Here is a 27,950-nt window from a genome sequence, read left to right as displayed (position 1 = left end):
ATAGAAAATATCCTATATGGATGCATCACAGGTTTGTATGGCAACTGCTCTGTCCCAAATTACAAGATATTACAAAGAGCTGTGGATACAGACCAGTGTCACGAAAACCAACCTCTCTTACATTACTGTTCTCACTACCTGAGAAAGTAGCCAAAGGACCCTTCCTCCCCCAGCCACTCATCTATTAAGTAAACATGTACACCTGTTTGTTATTGAAATATCTAATCAGCCAATCATGTGCAACAACTCAATGCACAAGAACATGCAGACATGGTCAGGAGGTTCAGTCCAAACATCAGAATGGGGAAGAAATGAGATCCAAGTGACTTTGACTGTGGAATGATTGTTGGTGCCAGATGGGGTGGTTTGAGTATCTCAGAAACTGCTGATCTCCTGGGATTTCCCACAGTGTCTCTACAGTTTACAGAGAATGGTGTGAAACACAAAAAGAAACGCCCAGTGAGTGGCAGTTGTGTGAGTGAAAATGCCTTGTTAATGAGAGAGGTCTGAGGAGAATGGCCAAACTAGTTCAAACTGACAGGAAGGAAACAATAACTCAGAGAATCATGCATTACAATAGTGATGTGCAGAAAAGCACCTTTGAATGTAAAGCATGTCAAACCTTGAAGTGAATGGACTACTACAGCAGAAGACCACAAATGTACTCTGTGGCCACTTTATTAGGTACCTAATACACATATATACATACTATATACATGTATATGTACACAGTGGATTCTGGTTAATTGGGCCATCAGTTAATCAGCAGCCACTTATCTGGAACAATTCTTAAAGACCAAAAGCTAATTAAGAATATTGCCAGGATTGCCTTCATGTATTTGGGTTTTATGTCGGTTAATTGGGGCAGAAGTCTGTTGCCGAGCAGTTTCTAAACTAGCATCAGTCACATGTACTTGTCTGGCAGTTAGACACTGCACCAATGAACAGTTTTCAATTAGTGTCAGTTGCATGTAACTGTTCAAAAAGCAGTGATTTTTGTCACTGATAGTTGGTGAGAAATTAGCAAGACAATTCCAAACAGTTGTGGTTTCAAGCATTCAGGCTCGCAAATGTCAGAAACAGCCGGAAGTGAAAACAAAATGATTTCACTACTTCAACAAGTTAGGGACCACAAAAAAAATTCAAAAAGGTATTGACAATCATTTTGAATATTACAATGAAAATAAAGATTTGGAGGATGCAATTGTCAGAAGCATTGTTTGAAGGCAGTCCATTATCTATACTATGTACCTGCGTTGATTGTGTTCATTTACAGTCAATGAAAAGAACAAGGCAGCGTACACTGGATTAATTCCTCCATTGATAACTATTAGGAACTTAGCGTTATAGTACTGTAGTAACATTGATAGTGTTCTAATTTGTTCTGTTCTCTTTTTAAAACAATTTGTTACTTAAAGTATAGAAAAGACAAACTACAGTTTGACTATTTCCATGAAGCTTTTGCAATTGGGGTAGCGGGAAGAACCATTTCTTGGAGTGTAGGAGATTGTGGGGTGACCTTGGAAGTGTATAAAAATCAATTAAAAACCGGATGGCATAGGGTTAAGGAGGGAGGTGGAACATTTGAAAAGGGACCTAATGGAGAGGATGGAGTGAAGTACCAGTGGAACAGGCTGAGGCAGGTACAACACATTTTAAAGACATTTGCATAAGTACACATTTGGGTTTAGAGGAATATTGGTCAAGCAGTGAAAAATGTGACTAGTTTGGGGGATACAACAGCCAGGCATGGACAAGTTATCCAAAGGACCTGTTGCCATGCTATGAGCTCCTTGGGGGGAAAGAGGGATATTTTGCCCAGGCTGGAGAGACCACACAAGCTTTGAAGCAGCTGCTCGCTCTCTCTGTGAAGAGGGAGTGAGTGAGAATTGGGCAGCTGACACATTCCAGATGCCAGCAATCAGTGTTTTAGCAAGGGTAGCACACTCACATCACACCCGACTCGAGTAAATGCACTATCAGCACACTGGGATTGAGCAGGTTACATCACAGGGACTCTCCAGCAGCCGACCCTTTCTCTACTCCCCATCATAGTGAACCAGCCAGGGCGGAGAGTAGGGGAAAATCCGAGGCTTGGGCTCATACCGAGCGCAGCCTGGCTGACTGAGAGACAAGGTCAGACTCGAGACTCAACACCATCAGCCATAAACTGCAATTGAAAAGTGGCCAACTCAAGTTAAAAATCAATCAAAATGAATCATGTAGAACAGTTCATGAACAGGCCCTTTGGCCCACAATGTCTGTACTAACCAGGATGCAAAATTAAACTAAACCTACCTCCCTGCACATCATTCATACCTCTCCATTCCCTGTTTTGTTCATGTGCCTGTTTAAATGCCTCTGAAACATCACTATCAAGTCTTCTTCCGTCACCATCCCCGGCAGCACAGCTTGATTCAAGTTGATCTCCCATCCTGCGCACGGACTGTTTGATCTGCTTCCGTCTGGTAGGCGCTTCAGATCCCTCCAGACTAAGACTAATAGGCACTGGAGAAGTTTTTTCCCTACTGCGGTCACTTTGCTGAACAGTTAACTGCCGGTTAACTGTCGGCTAATTATTACTTGGATTGCACTACCTGTATGTATAATCTATATTTTCATTTATATTTATCATTATTATTGTTACGAGCGGAGAGACAACATCTGCCGGAAGGAAATTCCTTGTATGTGCATAGGTACTTGGCGATTAAAGTCTGATTCTGATCATGCACACATTGAAACATACAGTGAGATGCAACAACCAACACAACAAGGTGACATGCTGGGGGCAGCCCACAAGTGTCGCCACACTTTCCGATGCCAACATAACAGGCTCACGATGCCCAGCAGAACAACACAGAAAAGCGGTTATTGCAACGCTATTGCAGCCCGGGGGATCAGACCTCAGGAGTTCAATTGACAGCGCCGTCTGTAAGGAGTTTGTACGGTCTCTCTGTGACCACATGTTTACTGCGGGTGCTCCGGTTTCCTCCCAGGGTCGAAAGGCATACCTTTTGGTAGTTTAATTGGTCATTATAAATTGCCCTGCGATTAGGCCAGTGCTGGGTGGTGTGGCTTGGTGGGTCGGAGGGGCCTGCTCTGTATCTTTAAATACAAGCAACAAAATGACAACAGCAAAGCAAGTCCCTTTCCTCCCTCCCACACACAATCCAAGAAGCCCATCACTCTTTAAAAATAAACCTCACATCTTTAAAACTCCTCCCTGCCCCCCCAACCTCCACCTTCAAGCCATGTCGTCTGGTATTATACATTTCTTTTACACAGCCGAGTTGGAGGGAGCCAGCACCGATCACGCAGCTGAGACATGTGGATTGGTGTTGGGGAGAGTGATCTGTTCTAATCCCCACAGTGATTTGTACTTTGTGTCCTTCCTGCTAATTTAGAGATTGACAGGAATCCTTAAATGAGGAGGCATGGCAGTCTTGTGGTTTGAGCCAGGAAAAGCGTAAAATATAAAAATAGGTGATTTATTTTCTTTTTTAAAAAAAAAATCAGCTCAAGGCAGAGGCTTTTAAAAAAAAAAAAAAAGAGGTACAACACGGTAACAGGCCCTTTGGGCCTGAAATGCCCAAGTTCATGCATGTGACTAATTAACCTACTCGCCCATATACCTTTGGAACGCTGGAGGAAACCTGAGCACTGGAATAAACCCACATGGTCACAGGGAGAACATACAAACTCCTTACAGACTGCGGTGGGAATTCATAAGGGCTATCTTACCCACAGTATACACAAAGGGTCTCTCTCCTTCTCCTGCCTCTTCCATATGGTTCTTTTTTGTTCAACAAATCCTCAATATCAACTTCTCCACCAAGGTTCCCTAATCTTGGTACCTTTCACAATTTTTGGTAATTTTTAAAAAAAACTTTTGCTACATGCTGAGCAGTTCACAGCCAGCACCTAGGGGTGCAAAATGGTATTGGGCTGCAAGTACTGCTGGCGTGGCAGGACCTCAGTGGAAACCTGGGTTGTGTACACAGAATCCCAGTTGTGCTGAACCGGGATTAAGCTCTGCGCCAGACACGGCTACAGAGCTAAAAGGCTGCAAAGGAGATTAGTTTTCATCTCAATATAATGGCATGCTGGAGGCTTCAGCCAAAATCTGCACTCTCGTATCCCCAATGGAATCAAAGCAGGCTAATGGGATTTCCACATTACCTGCGTACACATCCATTATCCTTATTTCAATTCAATAGAGAAGTAATGGAATTGATCAGTAATAAACTGCCGGACCATTAGTACAGTAACCCAGTTAACAGCAGCTGGAATAGAGTCAGAAAGTTTTACCTGACCAATGTCCTTAGCATCCCCTTATGTCACCAACCTGTTGCTGTCCAGTAACTGTGCAGCCGGTTTTCCAACGGATTCTGAGGGGGCTCCACGTGGAAGTTGTTGGGATTCAGGAGAACAGACAACTGGGCTGCAGAGTAGAAAGGAATGGACAAGTTACAGGAGAGGAGTCAGGGTTATGAGTATTATGGGGGGGGGGGGGGGGAGAGGGGTTGCTTCCACTTTAGTTCGATGTCTTGCTTTACATAGCACAAAGCAGAGAACAAGCTTAGCAGTGACCATCTCCAACAGGAGAGTCCAAACACCTACCTGACCTTCAATGGCATTGCCATCACCAAGGGATCAGAAATGGGAACAAGCCATGTCATATCATAGAAGGCATATCTACAGCATACAAGCAGGCCCTTCAGCCCATCTAGTCCATGCCAACCTATTATTCTACCTAGTCCCATCAACTCACGCCTGGACTAGATCCATCGATGGACAAAAAAAGGGTTAGAGGCTGGGATGCCTGCAAGAAATGCCTCTCCTCAGACTTCCCACTAGTCACAAAGATATCAACATCAAATACTCTGCCAGAAAATCTGCAGAGGCTGGATATCCAAGCAACACACAAAATGCTGGAGGAACTCTCCTTCAATAATTTCTCCTTCAGCTCCTCCCACTTCCGCCAAACAAAAGGGGTACCCATGGGCACTCGCACGGGCCCCAGCTATGCCTGCTTACTTGTAGGCTACACGGAACAGTCCATGTTCCAATCCTACGCTGGTATCACTTCCCAACTTTTCCTCCGCTACATCAACGACTGCATTATTGGTGCTGCTTCCTGCACTCATGTTGAGCTCATCGACTTCATCAACTTTGCCTCCAACTTCCACCCTGCCCTCAAATTTACCTGGTCCATTTCTGACACCTCCCTCCCCCCCAATCTCACTGTCCATCTAAGGAGACAGTTTATCTACTGTTATCTTTTACAAACCCACCAATTCTCACAGCTACCTGGACTATTCCACTTCCCAGACTGTCACTTGTAAAAATGCCATTCCCTTCTCTCAGTTCCTCCATCTTCGCTGCATCTGCTGTCAGGATGAGGCTTTTCATACCAGAATGAATGAGATGTCCTCCTTTCTTTGTTTTCCTTCCTCCAGCATCAACGCTGTCCTCACTCGCATCTCCTCCATTTCACACGTCTGTCCTCACCCATCCTCCCACCACCCTATCAGGGATGGGGCTCCTCTTGTCTGTACCTAGTACCCAGTAGTCCAATATCTTGCACAATTCTCTGTAACTTCCACCATCTCCAATGAGATCCCATCTCCAAGCACATCTTCCTCCCCCCCCCCCCCACCACACTTTCCACAGGGATCGCTCCCTACGCGACTCCCTTGTCCATTCATCCCTCCCCACTGATCTCCCTCCAGGCACTTATCCTTGCAAGCAGAACAAGCACTACACGTGCCCCTACACCTGCTCCCTCCCTTGCTACTATTCAGGGCCCCAAACAGTCCTTCCAGATGAGACAACACTTCACCTGAGAGTTTGCTGAGGTCATCTACTGTATCCGGTGCTCCCAGTGTGGCCCAACATAGACTGGGAGAGCACTTCGCTGAGCACCCACACTCCATCCGCCAAAAGACACAGATCTCCGGTGGCCACCTGCTTCAATTCTATTTCCCATTTCCATTCCAACACATCAGTCCATGGCCTCCTCTACTGCACGATGAGGCCACACTCAGGTTGGTGGAACAACACCTTATATTCTGTCTGGGTAGCCTCCAACCTGACTGCATGAACATCAATTTCTCAAACTTCTGGTACTTCCCCCACCCCCACCTCCCCAAACATTCGTGTTTCCCTCTTTCACTGCATTTTCCTAACTGTCCAGCACCTGCCTCTGGTGCTCCTCCCCCTCCCTTTCTTCCATGGTATTCTACCCTCTCCGATCAGATTCCCCCTTCTCCAGCCCTTTATCTCTTTCACCTATCAGCTTCCCAGCCCTTTACTTCACTTCTCCCCACTCCCCATTTCACCTATAACCCTGTACTTCTTTCTCCCACCCTTCTACCTTCTTGATCTAACTTCTCTTTTCTTCCAGTCTTGATGAAGAGTCGTGGCCCAAAACGTCAACTGTTTACTCTTTTCCACAGACGCTGCCTGGCCTGTTAAGTTCCTTCAGCATTTTGTGTGTGTTGATCAAATACTCTGCAGTTGCCCGGAAGAGCGCAGGAGACTGGGTGGTAGTCCTTCACTCACCCTGAGCATACATTACCTCTACCATGGTGCACAGTGATGACTACACGCAACACACACTGCAGTCACTCTCTCAGGCTCTGCAGAGCTCACACACTCCACAAAGGAACAAGTGTCAGGGCACTCCCACATAAAGAGGGTGTTGAGATGAGGTTTCCAATAATGGGGGAGCCTAAGATGAAATAATAAAGCCTCCGAATACAAAGACATCTCCTTAGAACAGATGGGGGGGGGGGGGGGGGGGAAAGAGTTCTTTAGCCAGAGGGTGGTGAATCTGTAGAATTCATTGCCACAGATGGCTGTCGAGGCCAAGTCATTTAAAGGGGAGGTTGATAGGTTCTCGATTATTGGTGTCAAAGCTTACAAGGAGAAACCAGGAGAATGGGATTGAGAAGGATAATAAATCAGCCATCAAATAGCGAAGAAAACTCAATAGGATGACTGGCCCAATTCTGCTCCTATTACTTATGATCGTTTGAAGCGTTCCCCTTACACCACTCCAACTTGGAAATACAGTGGATTCTGGTCAATTGGGCCATTGGGTAATCAGGGCAGCTGCTTATTTGGGACAACTCTTAAAGAACAAAAAGTAATCAAGAAATTAGCCAGGATTCCTTCTGTTTATTTGATACACTATGCCACCTAATTGAGGTAGGTGCCTGTTGCCAAACATTTGCTAACTAGCACCAGTCACGTGTACTTATGTGGCTATTACACCAAGCTTAGAACAAACAGTTTTTAAAATAGCATCAATCAAAAAGCCTGGAAGGCTTGTAAAGGTAGAGAGTAAAATGAACACAGCAAAATTCAGGGAAATCCTGGAGGAAAACCTGATGCAGTCTGCAAGAGAACTGTGACTTGGGAGATTTGTTTTCCAGCAAGACCAAGACTCCAAGCATCAAGCCAAAGCTACACAGGAATGGCTTAAAGACAATGTTAATGACCTGGACTGGCCAAGACAGAGTTTAGACCTCAATCCAATTGAGAATTTATGGCTGGACATCAAAAGGGCTGTTCACTCATGTTCCCCATGAAATCTGACAGAGCTGGAGCAATTTTGTAAAGAAGAATGGGGAAAAATTGCAGTGTCCTGATGTGCAAAGATGATAGAGACCTATTCACACAGACTCAAGGGTGTAATTGCTGCCAAAAGTGCATCTACTAAATACTGACTTGAAACAGGTGAATACTTATACAATCAAATTATCTTGTGCTTTATATTTGTAATTAATTTAGATCACTTTGTAGATATCCATTTTCACTTTTACACAAAGGGTCTTTTTCTGTTGATCAGTAGCAAAAAGAGCCAAATTAAATGCACTGTGATTCAATGTTGTAAAACATGAAAATTTCCAAGGGGTGTGAATACATTTTCTAGGCACTGTATGTCTGAACCAGTCACAAAGCACAGAAACAGGCCCTTCGGAGCCAGTCATGTCCATGCTGACCGTGACTACACGCATCCTCCTAGATCAAAAGTATCCCCCCTCAAATCCCCCGCACCGACTGATGGCGAAAGGGAGTGGGTGGTGGCAATCAGTGATCAGAGCAGCTCGGGATCAACTGCATGTCTGCAAAATCGCCACGGCAACAGGGGGCTGAGATGCAGCCTTTGCGGATCAGCCTGGGGCAGATGAATGGAATGGAGCAGATGGTGTCAGAGGAAGGAAGGAGAGTAATGTGTGCAATCGATGGAACATCACTCTGTCGCTCACTACCCAGAACAGAAAGTCATTCTGCTTTCTTCACCTCCTGCGCCTATCCTTGATGCAGAACGTCACTGCTTCATTTTACTGCTTTTGATTTTGTGCACAGATTGCAAAGTAATGGAAAGTGTCACAGACACAAATTCAGCTTCAATATTCTGCAAATTTAGATTTAGTGAAAAATCATCCTCTTTTCCTCCAAGACAGGTAATGTTATAGGACATAGACTTAGGATTAGGGGCAAAAGATTGAGGGGGATTCAATGGGGAACTTCTTCACATAGAGAATCGTGAAAACTCAGAATACACTCCGGACAGAGTGGTGGAAACATAGCTGCTGCTGGTGTTTAAGAAATGTCTAGACCAGTATTTGAATTACTTCAGCATAGGTAGCAAGGGGCCAAAACCTGGCAGATGGGTTCAATACAAGTTTGGGCCCTAGTGGTCAGCGTGGATGCCCCATTGCCATGCTGCGTGGCTCTGTGAGAATACATTAGCCCCTCACCCATTGGCCACATGGTCAGGGTTAAGAGCAGCTCGTTTGGAAAATAAAGTTTGTCAAACAAGATTCTTAGAAGTTCGCAAAGCAAATCCTCCATAATCCTGGATCATACACAAAAATTGAGAGAGTGGCAAATTCCAGCAGCCGATTTTATGGACCATTTATAATGGAACTCTTGTGACAGGAAGCCGAAAAACTTACATTAGGTTTTCCTGACTCGGCTCCTTGGGAAGAACAAGCAGACAGCAGATTTAGTGAAATCCCTTTACATCTGGTAGAACCCAGCCGAGTGAAAGAGGAAAGGAGATAGAGGAAACGAAACCACAGACAAGACTCATTGGGGTGAATACTGCTTTAAAGTGGTAGACATATCATCTCCTTTCCTTGACTTTTGCTGAGGCAGTCTTGCACAGCACAGAAACTGGCCTTCTGGCCCATCACACCCATGTGTACACAGATCCCTGGTCTTCAGCAGGTTCTCCAGGAATGCTTGATCATGACCCCAAGGAGCAAGTTTCAGAGTTGTGAGAGAGGCTGCCCTTTACATTAAAGCAGCATTTAACTGTGTGGCATCTAGAATAAGGAGCTCACACAAAGCATTGGAGGAACTCAGCACATCAGGCAACACGTATCACAAAGTAGTACCATCAAAGGAGGCATGACAGTGCCTCTTCTTACTCAGATGACATGCTGAATCTGTCCAAACTTCTAAAACATTGACAAACTTCTATAGATGAAAGCACCCTGACTAGTTGCATCATTGCCTGGTATGGAAACCCCAATACCCAGGAACGGAGAAGCCTACAGAAAGAGGCGGATATATCCTGGTCCATCCCAGGCAAAGCCCTCCCTACCATTGAGAACATTTGTAAGGAACACTGCCACAGGAAAGTAACACCCATCAAGGACCCCCATCATCAGGCTATGCTCTGTTCTCACTACTGCCATCAAGCAGGAGGTAGAGAAGCCTTAGGACCTGAACTACCAAATTCAAGAGGAGTTATTACTCTACAACCAACAGGTTCCTGAATGAATGTGGATAACTTCACTCACCTCAACTCTGATCTGATTCCACAACCCACAGACTCACCACCAAGGACTCTACAACTCAAGTTCTTAGTTTATTATTTTTTTAATTTGCACAATTTGGCTTTTTTGCAGATTGGTTGTTTGCCAGTCTTTACGTAGAGTTTTTCCATTGATTCTGCTATATCCCTTTATTTTCCTGTAAATGCCTGCAAGAAAATGAATCTCAAGGTAGTAAATAGTGATGGATACGCAAGTTGATAATGAATTTACTTGGACTTCGATCTATGGAAGGAAATGAACCATTGAGATTTTGGGTTTGAGATCCACTGAGTTCATTCAGCACTCTGCATGTTACTCCACATTCCAGTATATACAGTCTCTAGTATCTGCAACAAGATGAAGGACGTCAGAGCAGCAGGATAGCATAGTAGTTAGCACAACCCTATACTGTACCAGCGACCGAGTTTATATGTTCTCTCCATGACTGTGTGGATTTCCTCTTGGTGCTCCAGTTTCCTTCCATAGTCCAAAAACGTATTGGTTGATAGGTTAGTTGGTTATTGTGAACTGTCCCGTGATTAGGCTAGGGTTAAATCGGGGGATTGCTGGTCAGCACAGTTGGAAAGGCCGGATGGGTCTATTCCCGGCTGTATCTCAAAAAAAAATTTAAACCAAGATATCAACTGTACACTTCCCTCCACAGATGCTTGCCTGGTCCACTGAACCCCTGCAGCACTTTGTTGTTTTTTTTGTGTGTGGCATCAAGAAATCAGGGTTAAGACTGAAAAACAGTAAGAACAGAGAGTGGCAGTGGAGAATCCTTCCACTTCTACAGACATAATCTAGAGTTATAAAGCACTATAGTCCAGAAACAGGACCTTCAGCCCATGCCAAACTATTATTCTGCTTAGTCCCATTGGACTATAGCCCTTCCATACCCCCTCCAAATTTCTCTTAAACATCAAAACTAAATCTGCAAATGGGACTTGCTGCAATTCTGCCTTCCAGTCATAATTCATATTTCTGGGATTTAACACAAAAACCAACCTTAGCTCCAGAGTCTGTCTGCACTTCCCATTGCCTTGGGAACCACAATCAAGCCCCCACTGGTCATTTTTCTCTTCTCTCCCTTACCAGCAGGCAAAAGGCACAAAAGCTTGAAAACACACTCCAGGAAAGCTTCTATCCTGCAGTTATAAGACTCTTGTATACAACAAACACTTAAATTCACAATCTACCTCACTTGTGGCCTTTGTATCTTGTTGTGTACTCACACTGCACCTTCTCTAACTGTAAAGCTATATTCTGCATTCTATTATTGCTTTTCCCTTTGTACTTATGTTTGGCGTGACCAGTAGGTATGGCATGCAAAACAGTTTTTCACTGCATCGCAGCACATGTGACAATAATAAACCAACTACTCGAGTGCTGGGCTGCTGCCCAGCTGATATGATGGCATTTAGCTGGATGAGAAGACTATATGCTCCTTCAAGTAAATGGAAAAGGTCTCACAGGACAATGTGTGGATCTGAGGAAATGCCTGCAGGGTTGTGGCCAGTATTTACTGATTCTACATCCAACAACCTCCAATCCCTGCCGTACTAAATTTCTACAGATGTCTGGTTTGAGTTGTTCTCTGATCTGGCAATTTACTTGCAGGCGTTTCATTACTATGCGAGGAGACATTGTCAGTGCATTGTTGGTTGTGTGGTGTTCTCCAAGTGCTTGGGCTTTATATATAGTCAGAGGGCACACTGATGATGTCTCCTCGCTTGGTGATGAAATGTTTACAGGTAGATAGCCAAGATCAGAGAACAACTCAATCCAACCATCCAAGCTGCACATTTTCATAATTGCTTCTGCAGATTTACTGCGGAGAGCCTCTGACTGGTTGCATCACCATCTGATGCCAATGTGCAGGATCAGAAAAAGCTGCAAGAGGGTTGCAAACTCAGTCAGCTCCATCATGGACAGTAGCCTCCCCATCATCAAGGCCATCTTGAAAAGGCAATGCCTCAAAACAAGGTAGCATCTATCATCAAGGATGCCCACCACCCCGGATATGCCCTCGTTCATTACTGCCAGAGAGGAGATACAGAAGCCTGAAGACACACACTCAAGATTTTAAGAATAGCTTCCTCACCTCTGCCATCAAATTTCTAAACAGTCCACGAACTCAAACTCACTATTTTTGCTCTACTTGTTTATTTTATTATACATTTCTTACTGTAACTTAGTCATTTTATGTATTGTACTGTACCACTGCCTCAAAACAACAAATTTCACACATTTGTCATGATTACCCACAACTGTACCCTCTGACTCTTTTCAGCCTCACCTGCACCCAACCCTCAACAGGTCATTGCTGATTCAGCTTAGGGGTGAAGTTTTTCCTCAAACTGCCCTGGATTTTATTGTTAGCATTTGCTTATAGCATTGCACAATATTCGGCAGGCCATCCTTGGGCTACTTTTTGGTTGTAAAAATGTTCCCAGGTCATGACAGGCAATGTGACAGGTGCAGATCACTTTACAGTTCAGTCTGACTCCAGCTGAGACTGTATGTCACCGATAGCAACAGGGCAGCAATTGGCTGACACTGGCTCACGATGAGCAGCGGTGTTCAAATTCAACAATCACATCACAGAGTTTTCAAAGACCCGCAGAGGCACTTGTCTGCCCTTCTCAACCTCGCGGGTTTGAGGACAATCTGTCTCCACTGCGTTGGCTGATAAGGGAACCAGTGACCCTTCCAAACAGAGGGTAGGTGCTGAGCAGGGAAGGCAAGTCATTCCTGAGGCAGTATGCCCCTCTGTTCTCCCAATGCATGGTTAAAGTTCTCAACATCTCATTCACCACTTAGAGCAATCATAGAGCCATAGTACAGGCCCTTCAGCCCAACAAGCCTATGCTAACCATGGTGCCCACCCATCCAGTCACAATTTCCTGCGTTCAAGAGCACTTTCATCAGACGGACTACAGAGGTTCAAGAAGACAAGTCACTTACATCAACTCCACAGATTCTGAAGATCCTGGAAACAGAGTAACGCACACAAAATGCTCGAGGAATTGAGGGGTCACTGCACAGGATCAGAAGAAGCTTAAAGGGTTGTAAACTCGTCCAGCTACATTGACAGTAGTTTCTCCACCATCGAAGACAGCTTCAAAAGGCATCATCCATTATCAAGGACGCCCACCACCCAGGGCGTGCTCTCTCAATACTACCACCACGGAGTTACAGGAGGCTGAAGACAAACACTCAACATTTTAGGAACAGCTTCTTCCTCACTACCATCAAGATTTCTGAACAGAATGAACCAACCTATGAAGACTACCCCACTATTTTTGCCCCCTTGTGCTACTATTCAGCATGGAGTGGCATTGAATTGTCAGCTGAGTGAGGACGACAGTTGCTATTCAAGGAAGGAGGGCAGGGATCACTGGTGCCTGGTAAACCATGGGTTTTATGCCAGGTCTGAGGTCTGTTCTACAACCCTCAACAGCTTGCTCTAACCTTTAAAGCTCAGGTAGCACGTTGATGAGATTTACCACCAATCTATTTTGTTTTTGGAGATGGCTGCTTCTTTCAACTCACCAGGGACCTTTATCACCAGAGGTTAAATATTCCCTGCAGAATCCTTCCATCTACACATCAGATGGGTTGTGAACAAGGCAGCCTGCCTGAAGCACAACCTCCTTCCACAGCCACCCTCCCCAGCCCCAAGATAAAGAGCGTTCCTCTGTTCTGTCCAGGGCCAGAGCTAATGGTAGCATGGTGGTCAGCACAACACCACAGTACCAGTGACCCGGATCAAATTCCAGCCACTGTCCGCAAGGAGTTTGTATGTTATCCCCGTGACCTCGTGGGTTTCCTCCGGGTGCTCCGATTTTCTCCCATGCACCGGCTGGTCACTGTAAATAGTCCCGTGACTAGGCTAGGGGTATATCAGGCAAATTACTGGGTGGCACAGCTCAAAGGACCGGAAAGGGGCTATTCTGCGCTGTATCTTAATGAATTACAAGTTATGGTGAGCAAACACTACTGCTTTTCAGTAAATGGTGTAGTCAGTCAGTCCTTTGTTCAAAAGCCCGAGCACAGAGGGCACGAAGGGTTTAAGAGCCAAAATGGGTCATCGGACTCAACACAACTGAACCACTAACAAGGAAAGAGAAGGAAGCTGGTACAAACCCCACAGTTGCTGCCTCTAGTAATCCCTGCCAGCACAGCCAATATTTCCGAGTTTGCTGACAAGAAAGTCAGAGTGATACAGAACCCAAGGAGTTGGGTGAAAACTACATGGATGTTAAACAGAAACAGCTCACCATGGACACACCCGAATAAGCCCACAGCTAACAGATTACACAAAATGCATTTCTGGATTCAGAAACGAGATCACACCTGAACAAGTCAGCCAAGAGCAACTGCTCTCAGTGTCAAGCCAGGATCTGATTGAGTGGGGCATGAGGAACCCTTGTAAAACAATGGGCAGCAAAGTGAATACAGTCCAGCGCTTGGAGTTACCGCTTAGAAGATGGTTTTGGTTGGAAGTCAATCATTCCGTCGCAAGAATATCACTACAAGAGTACTGCAAGGCAGTGTCCAAGATCCAACCATCTTCAGCTGCTTCCTCAATGAACTTTCTCCCATCGCAAGGTCAGAAATGGACAGGCCTGCTGACAATTGTGCAATGTAACACACATCAACAGCACAGCTCATCCTACGTAACATGGTCTAAGTAGCAAGTAACATTTGTACCACAAAAGTGCCAGGAAACTTCCAAAAGAAAATTATCAAAGCGTGTATACATACATCATCATATATTGCCTTGAGATTAATTTTCCTGCGGGCATTCACAGGAAAATAAAGAAATACAATAGAATTTTTGAACACTAACACACATGGAGTGCTATAGAAACTCGGTTTAGGCAGCATCTGTGAAAGGACTGACAAGTCAACATTTTGGATTGAGACCCTTCATTAAGAATTTATGAAGAACTATACATAAACACAGACTGACAGAACTAGTGTGCAAAAATAGGTAAAACTGAGAACACGAGTCATTGAAGGAGAGTCTGTAGTTTGTTGAAACAGTTCAGAATTGAGACGAGTGAAGTTATCCAGCCTGATGCTTGCAGGGTATTGGTTATTACAGAACTTGGTGTTGGGTGCAAGGTCCCTGTACCCCTGCCCAATGACATCAGTGAGAAGTGAACATGGCCTGATATTGGGGGTCCATAATGATGGATGCCACTTTCTTGTGCCAGTGGTCCTTGTAAACGTTCTCAGTATGGGGAGGGATAAACATACAGTGGCAAATACTCATCTAAAGTGTGCACCCAGGCCCTCTTTACTGTAGCACACTGCCACCGTCTACCAGGCCTGTATTGCCCCTTACACAGGCCAATCCCATGGGGGAGCAACTTTCAATGAGCAGACAAGTTAAGACTCTTACTGCCACACACACCCCATCCAATGTGAACATGCATCCATTGTCGTTATGGCCAAACCATGGAATTCCCTGCTCAACCCCACTGCAGAAAACTACCACTGTTCATTTGACTATAAAATAGAACAGAGAAACCCAGTAGGAGCAGCAGCGAGAGATGGGCAGGGATGCACGAGGGCCTGTCAGCTTAACGGCATTTACTTTAATGCAAGGAGCCTTACAATTAAGACGGATGAGCTGAGCAAGTGGATCTGTACACAGGATTATAATATTGCTGCAATCTCAGAAACGTGGTTCAAGGAAGGGGGAGAACTAGCAGCTCAATATACCAGAAGATAGAGGCTTCAGAGAGGTAGCAAAAAAAAGTGTTGTTTTGTTGATCAGGGAGACCATTACAACAGTATTCTGGGAAGAATCCTGAAGGGATCAGCCAGCAAGGCTCTACAGTAGAAATCCAGAATAAGCACTAGATATTGGTTGTTTGTCAGTCTTTGTTTACGTATGCTTTTCTCCCCCAGAAATTCTGCTGTATTTATTTTCCCCGTAAATGCCAACAGAAAATGAATAGTATATAGTGACATGCATGTACTTTGACAATGAATTGGCTTGGCTGTTATTACTTCAACAGGGTATACCAATAGTCAACGGGAATCTGAACAGACACGTAGCACATAGCAGAAGGGCGTAAAAGCAACAGGTTGTGGTTGAAAGATTTTAACTCTCCAAAATTAAATGAGAAAGCCTTAAAGGAGGCTTAGATGGACTGGAATTTGTAAAATGCATTCAGCAGGGAGGGGGGATGCACTGGACTGTAATTGAAGTGTCTGTAGAGGAACTGTTTAAGAACTTGACCAAAGAACAGCTAGCTTCATGGTAGTGGTAGGGAAAGGTAAATTAGGTCCTTGAGTTAATGCCTACACCTGGATTGGGGGTAGATTGGGAACAGCTGCCGGTGGGAGAGGGGAAGAGGGGAGAGGGGAGAGGGCTGAAGAGGGGAACAAGGACAGCATTTGGTAAGAAGGAGCAAAATGGAGTTCAGAGTTGGCAGGTTTCTATAAAGGTGAGAGGCAAAAAAGGGTAACCGTGAATGGAAAAAAAAAGGATATCAACCAAGGAAAAGAGATACATGTCAAGGATAGGTAACTGGTATTGAAAAAGTCAAAGCTTACAGGGGAAATAGGAGAAAACTTAAAAAAAAACGGAGGTCAAAAGGGACCATGAAAAGACCTTGGTAAGGAGAATCCCAAAAGGTTTGAAGTACATTAGAGTCAGGAGGGTAACAAAGGAACAAATCCCCTCCGGTGGCCATGGCCCAGGAGTTTCAAATTAATTTATCACATGTATATCAAAACATGACTTTTGCTTAATTAATATTTATTGTAATTAATAATGTTATGTATTGCACTGTATTGCTGCCTCAAAATAAATTTCATGACATACGTCAGTGATAATAAACCCGATTCTGACACAGTAAAATGCGACATTTGCATTAACAATCAATATAACCCAAGAATATGCCGGGGGCAGCCTGCGAGTGATGCCACACAGTCTGGTGCCAACACAGAATGTCCACAATGCTTGGCAGAACAACAAAGCAGAACGTACCAAGCAGCAAAACAAGGCCAGATCATCGAACATAGGACACCACAGCATGGTGCCAGCTCTTCAGCCTACACTGTGTACCAACCTTTTAACCATCTCCATGATCAATCTAACCCTTTCCTCCTGCCCACAACACTCCAATTTTCAATCATTCAAGTGTTTCATAAATATCCTTAATGTATCTGTCTCCATCACAAACTTACCTCTGACATTCCCCCTCTACACTTCCATCCAATCACATTACATCTACTTGTACAAGCCATTTCTGCCCTTGGAAAAAGTCCCTGGCTGTCCACTCAATCTATGGTGCTTTTCTTCAAGAAAGTTGCATCTTCTATGCGGTGGTGTGCTGGGGCAATAACATCACTACGGGTGATGCCAACAGGCCCAATAAACTGATTAGAAAGGATGGCTCTGATATAGGAGTCAAACTCGACACACTGGAGGCTGTGGTAGAACAAAGACCCTACGGAAGATCCTGACAAATCGGACAATGTTTCTCACCCTCTGCATGCCACCTTGACTGAACAGAGCAGCACTTGCACTACTCCAAAGAGCACTGTACAAGGCCATCCTTACCCTCAGCCACCAGGCTCTATAATGAGCCGGGGAAGAGAGGACTGTTGGAGGAAACTTATCTTTATTCTTTCTTACTTCTCTTCTAATATTTGTAGACTTGTGCATCAGTGCACTTGAAATGCTACTGTGACACTGTAATTTCCTTTGGGATCAATAAAGTATCTATCCACCACCTTCATTATTTCAAAATACCCTAGCAAATTAGCACACTACACACAGATCTGGCTACCCGCCACATCCTTCTCGTTGGTAAATACTGATGCAAAGTACTCATTTCGGGCCTTGCCCACATCCTCCACCTAAAAAACACATGTTCCCTACTTTATCCTTGAGTGGCCCTGCTTCCTAGTTATCCTCTTGCTCTTGTGTATATAGAATGCCTTGGGATTTTCTGCCTTGAATCCTACTTGCCAATAACTTTTCATGGCCCCTGTCCCACCCGCATACAGATTCTTCCAAACCCAAAACAGGCTATTTATCTTCGAAGACAGAACAAAGGAGATTGGCTGAAGCAGCCAATTCTGGTTTTAAACAAAGCACACATGGTCAATCTGGAGAACACGGCAGAGAAGACCAGCAATCAGCTCCTTTTTGGAAGGAAAGGGTCTGCTGGGTGGGGTGGGGCTAGCTGGAATGTTTCTATGGGGAACCAGTGGGACTCGTGGGCCAAGTGGCCTCCTTCTGAGCTGTAAACATTCTGAATTGCAGGTTCAGGCACCCTGACCCTGCAGCAGGCCTACAAGGCCCTGACCACCTCAACAAACAGCAGCCTTCCTTGGGTATTATTTTCTGCCCGGTCCTAATGCCAGGGCATTCACTGCTCCTGCTAATGTTTTATCTTCAGGCAAATCAGTCCTCCACCCACAGTTCCCACCAGGCAATGGATCAGTCCGGAAAGGATATGAATGTAAAGCCTTGTGTGAGGTGCAGGATGTAGGAGCTGGGTGCCCTTGTGACCTGCAAATTACAGCTCACAGTGGACCATTGAGCACATTGCATTGTTGGTGATTACAAGCGACTTCTTCACATTCCTCAATCCCACACATCCTGTTCCAAACTGCTGACCTTTCGTAATTGGCCACACCCTCCAGCTAGCATTGGTCAGGACCCTCTGGTTTAAGGAGGAGGCTTGCAGGATGCTTTAATTAGAGCTGCACATAGAAAGGCTTCAACCCCCAAAATGTCAAGCATCATGACTGTCTGAAGACATTTCTTCACCAAAAGGCCTTTGTATTGGAGCCTCTCCCTCTCTGCATTAAAAATCTCCCTGCAGAGAAAGGCAGCATTTAACAGGAGTCACTTAACTGCTTCAGCTGTGACTCAGTGGCACTTCACTCGCTTCTGGATCAGACAGAATGCGGTGGGTTCTTGTCCCACTTGGGCACCAAACCCAGACTGGCACCAGAGTCCATCACAGGCAGAGCTCTCCCCACCATTGAACACATTTACAAGGAGCAGCATCCATCATCAGGGGCACCCCCACCATTCAGGCCATGTTTCTTCTTGCTACTACCATTGGGCAGGAGGTGCAGGAGCCTTAGGTCCCACGTCATCAGGTTCAGGAACAGTTATTACCCTGCAGCCATTAGGTTCCAGAAATGGCATGAATAATTTCACTCACCACAAATCTGAACTGATTCCACAACCTACAGACTTACTTTCAAGGACCCTACAACTTGTGTTCTCAGTAATATTCATTTTTATTTGCTCAGTTTGTCTTCTTTTGCACATTGATAATTTGTCGGTCCTTGTTTATGTAGTGTTTTTCCATGAATTCAATTGCATTTCTTTATCTTCCTGTGTTTGTCTGCAGCAAACTGAATCTCAGTGTGTACTTTGATAATGAATTTACTTTGACTTTGAGTAATACTGAAGGGATTGTAAATACAGTCTTTCGCATACACTCAACCAAGGATGCCAAAAACTCCTTGCCAATATTTCCATTATACAGATGAAATGTTCTCCCCAGTGACACTGCCAACAATTGGCACTCAGATTATCCAGCACTGCAAATTGGCAGCAATGCTCCAAAAATTACAACAGCAGACAATAAAATGACCAAGTGGTGCAGCAGTTAGTGCTGCTGCCTCACAGCACCACAATACAAAGGAGCAGAATTAGGACATTCAGCCTATCCTAGGCTTGATTCTGACCTCTAGCACGGTCCACACGGAGTTTGCACATTCATCCTGTGGCCGTGTGCATTTCTTCTGGTGTCCTGGTTTCTACCCACGTACCAAAGATGAATGGGTTGGTTAGGTGGCTGCTGTAAATTACCCCTTGGCGGTGAGAGAATCAGAAGGGAAATACACGAGACTGCAGAGACCGGGGAGCGAGATCAGCAACCCACCACATCCCTCAAAAGGGAGTTGGATCGACATAGGAGAGAAAGACCAAGTTGCAGGACTGTAAGGAAATGAGAGAAACTGATGGAATTGCTCTCAGGGAGCTAGCAGAAACCCAATGGGCCAAATTACATGCCTCCCTCTGCATCTTAATGCGATTTACTAGTTGCAGCTGCACATACTGAGACTGAAAAGTGAACCGGAATCGGGTTTATTATCACTGACATATGCCTTGAAATCTGTTGTTTTGCGGCAGCAGTACAGTGTTACACAGTAAAAAAGATTACTAAGTTACTATCATAAATACATAAAATTAAATACAAACTGTGTAAAAAGATCAAAACAGTGAAGTAGCATTCGTGGACCATTGAGAAACCTGATGGCAGAGTGGAAGAAGCTGTTTCTAAAACATTAAGTAACATTGGAGACACTGTCCAGGGTCCTTGGATCTTTTCCCAGGTCAACGTCAGGTCTTGGACTGCCGAATGCGTCTCCGGTAACCTGCAAATTACCTCTGCCGAACAGTTCAGCACTGGGTGCTCCCCAGTCCTATTACCGTAGTTAGTTCAAATGTGCTGTCCCTTTGCCTCCCATGTCCTTTAACCACCTCACAAATCTAGTTACTTCCCACACTCGAGTCACAGCATGCATATATCCAGATGTTCCACCATGTTGAACCCTGCAGACCCTCTCCATTTAGATAGCGAGAGTAATAAAGCACAGAAGTAGACCCTTGGGTTAACATACGAGGAACAGAGCCTGCACTGGAGCTTAGAAGAATCGGGGGGTGGGTGGGGGGGGGGGGGGGGGGGAATCTCATTGAAAGCTACCGAGTATTGAAAAGCCGAGATAGAGTAGACATGGAGTGGATTTTTTCCTATAGCGGAAAAGTCTGACTAGAGGGCACAGCATCAGAATACAAGGACATCCCTTTAAAATTAAAATTTACCTGCCATTAAACCATACATGAATGCAGCCAAACAAAACTGCGTTACTCCAGAACCAAGGTGCATAACACAGTACCAACATTCACACACAGCACAAGGCACACACAAAATAGCAAGCACATCTATCAAATATCTGTAAAATACAGTCACACAAAAAAAAAATCCAGGTCCAATTACATAAATGTTGCAGCTTTAGAACAGAGAAAAGGAGAAATTTCTTTAACTCAAAGGTGGCAAATCTGTGGAATTTATTGCCAAGGGTGGCTGAGGAGGGCAAGTTACTGGAACGTTTAAAGTGGAGGTTGACAGTTCTTGATTAAGAACAGGGTTGAGGGGGGAATAAAATCAGCTATCGTTGAATGATGGAGATTCAATTGGTCAAATGGCCTAATTCTGTTCCTATATCTCATGGTTAGACCCAGAAGTGCTTTATGAAAATGAGCATCCCTTTCCTTCCTGGAATCAGATATTCCATGGTTCAGAAGTCTGTCAGTGATGAAAGCCCACCGACTGATTAACACTTCAATCCAATTAAAACCTTGATAGTGCCAGTGAAGGCTGGCCTTCCAAATGTAAAGTGGAGTAGCATGTACTGCTTTCACTTTGCATTACGGCTGGGGGCATTCACACCCCTGAACGAAGCTACCCATCCACAAAAAGATGGGCAAGTAACCATGCACCCCCCCACCATTGCCATCTCTAAAGCAATCCGCAAGTAACACACTCATATTGAGGAAGACTGAACTCCACAGACAACGCAGTAAATGATGTCAGGCTAATGAAACAGGACAGGAGCCTCAGAAAGGACACATTCCATCATTACTCCAAACATAGAGGCTGAGCATTAGAGCACAGAAACAGGCCCTTTGGCACATCTACTCCATGCCCAACTACGCTTGCCTAGACCCGTCAACCTGCACCTTATTGACTGTTCATCCATGTACATATCCAACCTTCTCAAACTCACATCCGCCACCCCTGCTGGCAACTCATTCCATTCTCTCACTGTCTGCCGTGCGAAGAGGCTCCCCTTAAATATTTTACCTTTCACCTACGACCTCCAGTTCTAGCCCAACACAACTTCAGTGGAGGGGAAAAGAATTAGCCAAGGCCCCAGACCCCAACCTCCCTCCGTTGTACAAGACTGGCAGGTCATTTTGACAATGCATCCACATCAAAACCACTGTAGCAAGCAAGATATTAATGGTACCTCCCAACAATTTACTAGCATCTGGGTCTTTCCTGGATAAAGCACCTTTATCCCAGAAACACTCCACAGCTCTCCACAACAAGATAATTACTTCTGAGACAAATTAAACAAGGCTTGCAGACAAACTAAGACACACATCTAATCAATCTGCTCCACGCTGAAGAACCCCTCACCTTTGATTGAGGTGTACAAGATGTTAAGGGGCAATAGATTGTTTCTGGCTATCCACTCACTTTTCTAGGGCTAATAAAAGGGGGCATTATTTTAAAGTGATCGGTGGAAAGTATAGTGAGGGTGTCAGAGGGACTTTTTTTTAAAAATTTATCTTTTTTTAAAATAAAAACCAGAGTGTGGTGAGTGTGTGGAGCTCCCTGTTGGGTGCTGGTAGAAGCAGATACATTCAGGAATTTAAGAACCTCTTAGATAGGCACCTGATGGTAGAACAATGGAGGGCTATGTAGAAGGGAAAGGGTTAGATTGATCTTAGAGTAGGTTAAAAGGTCGGCACTGCATTGTGGGCCAAAGGGCCGGTACTGTGCTGTAGTGTTCAATTTTCTATGTTGGTGTAGTACTCTTCTTTAAAGTGGCAGGAAACCCCTTCAGGTTCAGCTTAATCTCTCATCATGTGAGTACAATGCCTCACATTTTATAAACGAGTCACGGTACACAGCTTACAACATTCTGGTTTAGCAGTGCAAGCTGATAACACCTCAACACTATACAATCAAGTCTGGCACTTGGAAATGTCAGATAAATTATACTCCAATGCACAAGTTATTGCATGACATGTCAAAGCATCCATTCTGTACAGCGAGTATTTGATCTTGTACTCAGCGGCACACAGATGCTACTCTGTGATGCTTCAGGCTTAAATCCCAGAATACCTGAAGTACATAAAGAGATAATCACTATTTTTTTTTTAGGCAGGAAGTGCTGAAGCCAGCTAGCAGTATGAAGCGACCAAATTATGTGACGCTGCACAAAGGATTTACATATAGCAAACATCAGCCAAGATACCAATGCTCCACCTTTGCTGTCATCTCTTACATCCAGATGATGCAAAACTTTATCCCAACATAGCATGAATCAGTGCAGCACGTCTTTAGTTCAGTACCAAGAAGACAGTCTACATTTGTTTTTAAATATTCTCGTCTCTCAACTGGGAATTGAACCCCCAACCTCTCTCCTTTCTTGGAATAGGTAGGCAGGCCTGGTTTCCTGAACCCCAGAGATCAGGCATCATGGAGATGTTCTTCATCAGCCGCCTGAATACCAAGCTGGCTGTCAGACACAGGAGTGACTGGAAATGCCAAGACCACCCTGGCATAAAGAGATAAGCATCATTCATCATGTGTACATCAACACATACAGTGAAATGTGTCATCTGTGTCTAATCACAGCAGTGAAGATTGTGCTGAGAGTCCACAACCATCGCTAGGCTTCCAGTGCCAACATAGCATGTCCACAATTCGTTAACCCTAACCATGTGTCTTTGGGCTGTGGATGGAAACTGGAGCACCCAGAGGAAACCCACATGATCACAGGCCACAGTGGCTTTGAACCCTGTTAGATGATGTACTAACTGCTACGCCTCCGTGTCCCCATTCTCCAGGCAAAGGCCAGCAGGCCATTCACTCTATCATTTTTTAGAGTATTTAGAAGCATAGAAACAAGAAAGTAGTATCAACTATTTCATCTGGCACCTGATACCCAGTTGGATCTGGCCTGGTAACAGGCAAGGTTGGCATTTCCAACTGGCATAACCCCCTCAGTCCAACAATTCCATCATTTTATAACTCAGTGACAGCACAAAGTCACAGCAATACACAACATGAAAAGGGGCCCTTCTGCCCAACTCACTCAAGCTGCTCAAGCTCCCCAATTGCGATGGTCCCATCTGTACACATTTGGCCCATATCCAATCTTCTCTACCCTTGGAACCATCCAAATGCCTTTTAAATACAACTGTACCCACCTCTGACAACAACACCATAAACTCACAACTCTGTAGAAAAGGTTGCTCCTCAAATCCTTTTCAAACCTTTCTCCTCTCACGTTAAGCCTATGCCTTGCAGTTTTGGACTCCCCTACCCTGGGGAGAAAACTACAATCATTCACCTTATCTGCACCCTTCATGATTTTATAAATGTTTATATATATTTTTAAATATTTCTACATTTTCACACAGAAAATGAATCTCAAGGTGGCATATGGTGACATAGGTACTTTGATAATAAATTTACTTTGAACTTTGATCAGGTCAGCCCTAGGCCTCCAAGGATCCTGGGGGTGGGGGGGGGGGTGCGGGATGGAAATCAGCTCTTATCATTACAACTTAAATCCTCTGATCCTGGCAACATCCTCACACACCTTTCTTTTGGGCCTCTCCAGTTTAATGACAGCCTTCCTACAGCAGGGCAGCTAGAACTCTACCCAGTCCTTCACAATGGGTCTTAACAATGTTGTCGCCAATTAACTGAACTCCTCAACCGCACTTTATTTCACTTGTGCACAAGGAGAACAGCGTGGCCCCCTTGTCACTACACTGTTCTGAAGTCTGAACGGAGAATGCCATTTTTGATTAGCAGTTACAGATATTGACTATGTGGTAACCTTGCCTGTGTTCAAATTCCTTATTTGCAAGATCAATGGAGGTGTTAAAGTCAATGGACACTACGAGCTAACAACCAATGATACTTTGAAGCAATTATCCCTTAGTTGGCTCTGGTGGCTCCAGGCCCCTGCTGTGCGAACAGAAGCTATGATCTTCAAAGACCTTTCTAAAAACTTACTTTACTTTTGCATGGACACTATCTTAACCCTTGCCTTGCTGCAACTTCCACAGCAACATTTTGAACAGCTGTAACATGATGTCCCAATTCCCATACTCAATATCCCAACCTCTGGAGGCATGTGCCTACCAGCTCCTTCACCTCCATCTTACCCATGTCTCCACTTCCAAAGAATTGTATCCGTTCCCCAATTCCATTCTACAGTACTGTCCATGGTCTTAACATTTACTGTGCCAATTCTGCCCTGGTTTGTCCTAACAAAAATGCAACAGCTCTGCAATTATCCCAATTAGCTCCATCTGCCATTCCTCAGACCCCTGGCCCAGTTGATCAAGATCCTGTTGTAATCTTAGATCACCTTCTCCACTTCCCCAAGCCATCAGACTCCTCAGTACCCAGAGTCTGTACTGACACCAACTTATTGTCCTCTACTGTGCCTATTGTCTTGTTTATTATTTATTGTAATGCCTGCACTGTTCTGTGCACTTTATGCAGTCCTGGGTAGGTCTGTAGTCTAGTGTAGTTTTTTCTGTGTTTTACATAGTTCAGTGTAGTTTTTGTATTGTTTCATGTAGCACCAGGGTCCTGAAAAACATTGTCTCGTTTTTTACTGTGTACTGTGCCAGCAGTTATGGTCGAAATGACAATAAAAAGTGACTTGACTATCCAATCAATTTTAGTGTCGTTGGTAAGCTTGCCACATTAATGATATCATCGGTTATATTAATGATGTGGGTGACAACATGAAAGCAAAAAAACTTAACTGCAAATAGGCTTAAGCACGTCTACCCGACAGTTCTTTCATAACATAACACAGTGAGGAGTCCAAACTATAATCTAACCTGTAGCGACCTTAACATCAGTTTGACCATCAGTCCTAATTAAACAGCAAGTCGCGTCAAACTAACAGGTATCGCAAATACAAAAATCTGAAATAATTCTCCTTCCGTCCCTCTCCCAAATGGTCACATTGTTTTCCAAGATGATCATTTGCAGGGAGCAGGTACCAGAACCAAGCCTGGTCCTACACTCAGCCAGAAGATCCTTTGTCCTTCAACAGTAGAACAACCGAAGCGCAACTTCAACTCCCCCGGCCGGCTGAGACCCGGTAAATTGGGGGGGGGGAAGTCTTCCTGTGTACACATACACATCAATCTATCGGGGGCCGTCTCACTCACAGCAAACTCTGAGCATACAATCCCTCTCTCGCACACGCGCCCTAGGAGATGCAGGAGGGCGAGGGGCGATACAACAGGGAGTGGGGTAGCGAAGACGGATAGTGTATGACAAAAGGTGCCACGCAGGAAGTGGAAATACGTGCCCGGTCGGACCGAGACACAAATTGGGGGGAAATCAGCGAGATGGAGGGGAGGTCAGGGATGTGAGAGAATGAGTGTCGGGGTCATCCGGACTGGGGCACTTACCGCAAAACTGCAGCACCCGAAAGGGTTAGCCCGGTAGCTCTGGCCGACAGGGTCTCAGAAGCAGTTAGCGCTCTCTCCACAACGCCTGTCTCCGCGCTGCCGTCCCTTCGCAATTTATCCGCTGTTGACGGCGTTCAGCCAATCGGCGGCCGAGCGGCTGCTGCACCAGGAACGAGCCGGGAGCCGGAGGCTGCACCTGCCGCAATAATTCCCTCCCCCACGACTTAAAGGGACATACCCCTTTACCCCTGCGCGCCCCCTGAACTATCCCCATTCTCCCGCAACCAGAGCAGTTGCTGTACTCGATGTGAAATTGTGTCATGCAAAGGGAGGGGTGTGTGTGTTTACACATAAATACCCGTGTGTGTGTGTGTGTGTGTGCGTGCATGTCTCCGTACCTATGCGTGTGTGTACACGCGCGTTTGAGTGTGGTTTGCGTGTTGTGTGCGTGAGTATATGGACATCCATGTGTTTGTGTGCGTGTGTATGGTGTGTTTCTACGTGTGTGTGTGTGCGCGCGCGTGTGGTCTCTGTGTGACAACACCCCTCTTGCAAATAAATGTCCACCTCTGGTTTCCCAAATCCAATCCCTGATACCTTGTAAATGACAGTTCGGGTATTTCGAAGTGAGTCACTCTGCACCAGACCCAGCGTCTGAACTGACCTGCAGCCTTGCTATATGCGTTCGTGTTTGTCCAGCTGACTTTCTGGTAAATGCTGAGCGAGGTTGGATGGCGGCGTTTGATGGTGTTGTCGCTGAATAGCGAGGTTAGGCTGTCGCACCCTCTTGTTAAAGGTGGTCATGATGGCAGAGATACTAATCAGCTCATGTCTGCTTGGACTGCGACCTGCTCACTGCCAGCTCCAAGTAACATCAGGATCTCTGACATGTAGAATAATCAACCATTGATTGTGCTGCCTATCAGATGCCATTGAAACCATTTCCCCCATGATTCCTGTAGGCATCCGACAGGTAACACATAGAGTCACAGAGAAGCAGAGCACAGAATCGGGCCCTTCGGCCCATCTAGTGGATGCCAAAACTATTTAAACTGCCTACTCTCATGGACCTGTACTGGGACCATAGCCCTCCATACCCCTACCATCCATGTACCTACCAAACTTTCCTTAGACATTGAAATTAAGCTCGCATTCACCACTTGCGCTGGCAGCTCATTCCACACTCATGACCCTCTGAGTGAACATGTTTCCCCTCATGTTCCCCTTAAACTGCTCACCTTTCACCTTTAACCCATTACCTCTGGTTATAGTCCTACCCAACTTTAGAGGAAAAAGCCTGTTTGCATTTACCCTACCTATACCCCTCATAATTTTGTATACCTTTTTCCAATCTCCTCTCAGTCTTCTACGTTCCAAAGAATACAGTCCTAACCTGTTCAATCTTTCCTTATAACTCAGGTTAATACTTTAGATCTGTTTTCACTAAGGAAGACACAAGCAATCTCCCAGATTTATGGATGGGCCAAGGACATAGGGTAACAGAGGAAATGAAACAGATTGACATTAGGAAGGAAACGGTGATGAGAAGACTGATGGGACTGAAGGCTGACAAATCCCCAGGTCCAGATGGTCTGCATCCTAGGGTACTAAAGGAGGTGGCCCTGGAAATTGCGGATGCATTGGTAATCATTTTCCAATGTTCCTTAGATTCAGGATCAGTTCCTGAGGATTGGAGAATGGCTAATGTTATCCCACTTTTTAAGAAAGGAGGGAGGAAGAAAACAGAGAACTATCGACCTGTCAACCTGACATCGGTGGTGGGGAAGATGCTAGAGTCCATTATGAAG

At 45.0% G+C, this 27,950-nt stretch overlaps 1 protein-coding gene across 6 annotated transcripts in view; it reads right to left on the bottom strand.

Annotated features, from left to right (window-relative positions):
* Window positions 1–26,266, bottom strand: part of pcbp4 (poly(rC) binding protein 4) — a 91,009-nt gene extending 64,743 nt beyond the window's left edge. For 4 of the 6 annotated variants that reach the window (XM_073072535.1, XM_073072536.1, XM_073072541.1 and 1 more), the window contains exon 1: window positions 4,309–4,343. In XM_073072535.1, coding sequence (XP_072928636.1) covers window positions 4,309–4,328 — 20 coding nt within the window. In that variant the 5' untranslated portion in view covers window positions 4,329–4,343. The other 2 variants (XM_073072543.1, XM_073072539.1) reach the window with 2 other exon arrangements.
* Between the last annotated feature and the right edge of the window lie 1,684 nt (window positions 26,267–27,950).

This window comes from Hemitrygon akajei, chromosome 19, assembly GCF_048418815.1.
Source record: "Hemitrygon akajei chromosome 19, sHemAka1.3, whole genome shotgun sequence".
NCBI classification, from domain to species: domain Eukaryota; kingdom Metazoa; phylum Chordata; class Chondrichthyes; order Myliobatiformes; family Dasyatidae; genus Hemitrygon; species Hemitrygon akajei.
Note: the sequence above shows the minus strand (reverse complement) of the source record. Positions and strands in the feature narration are given on the sequence as shown.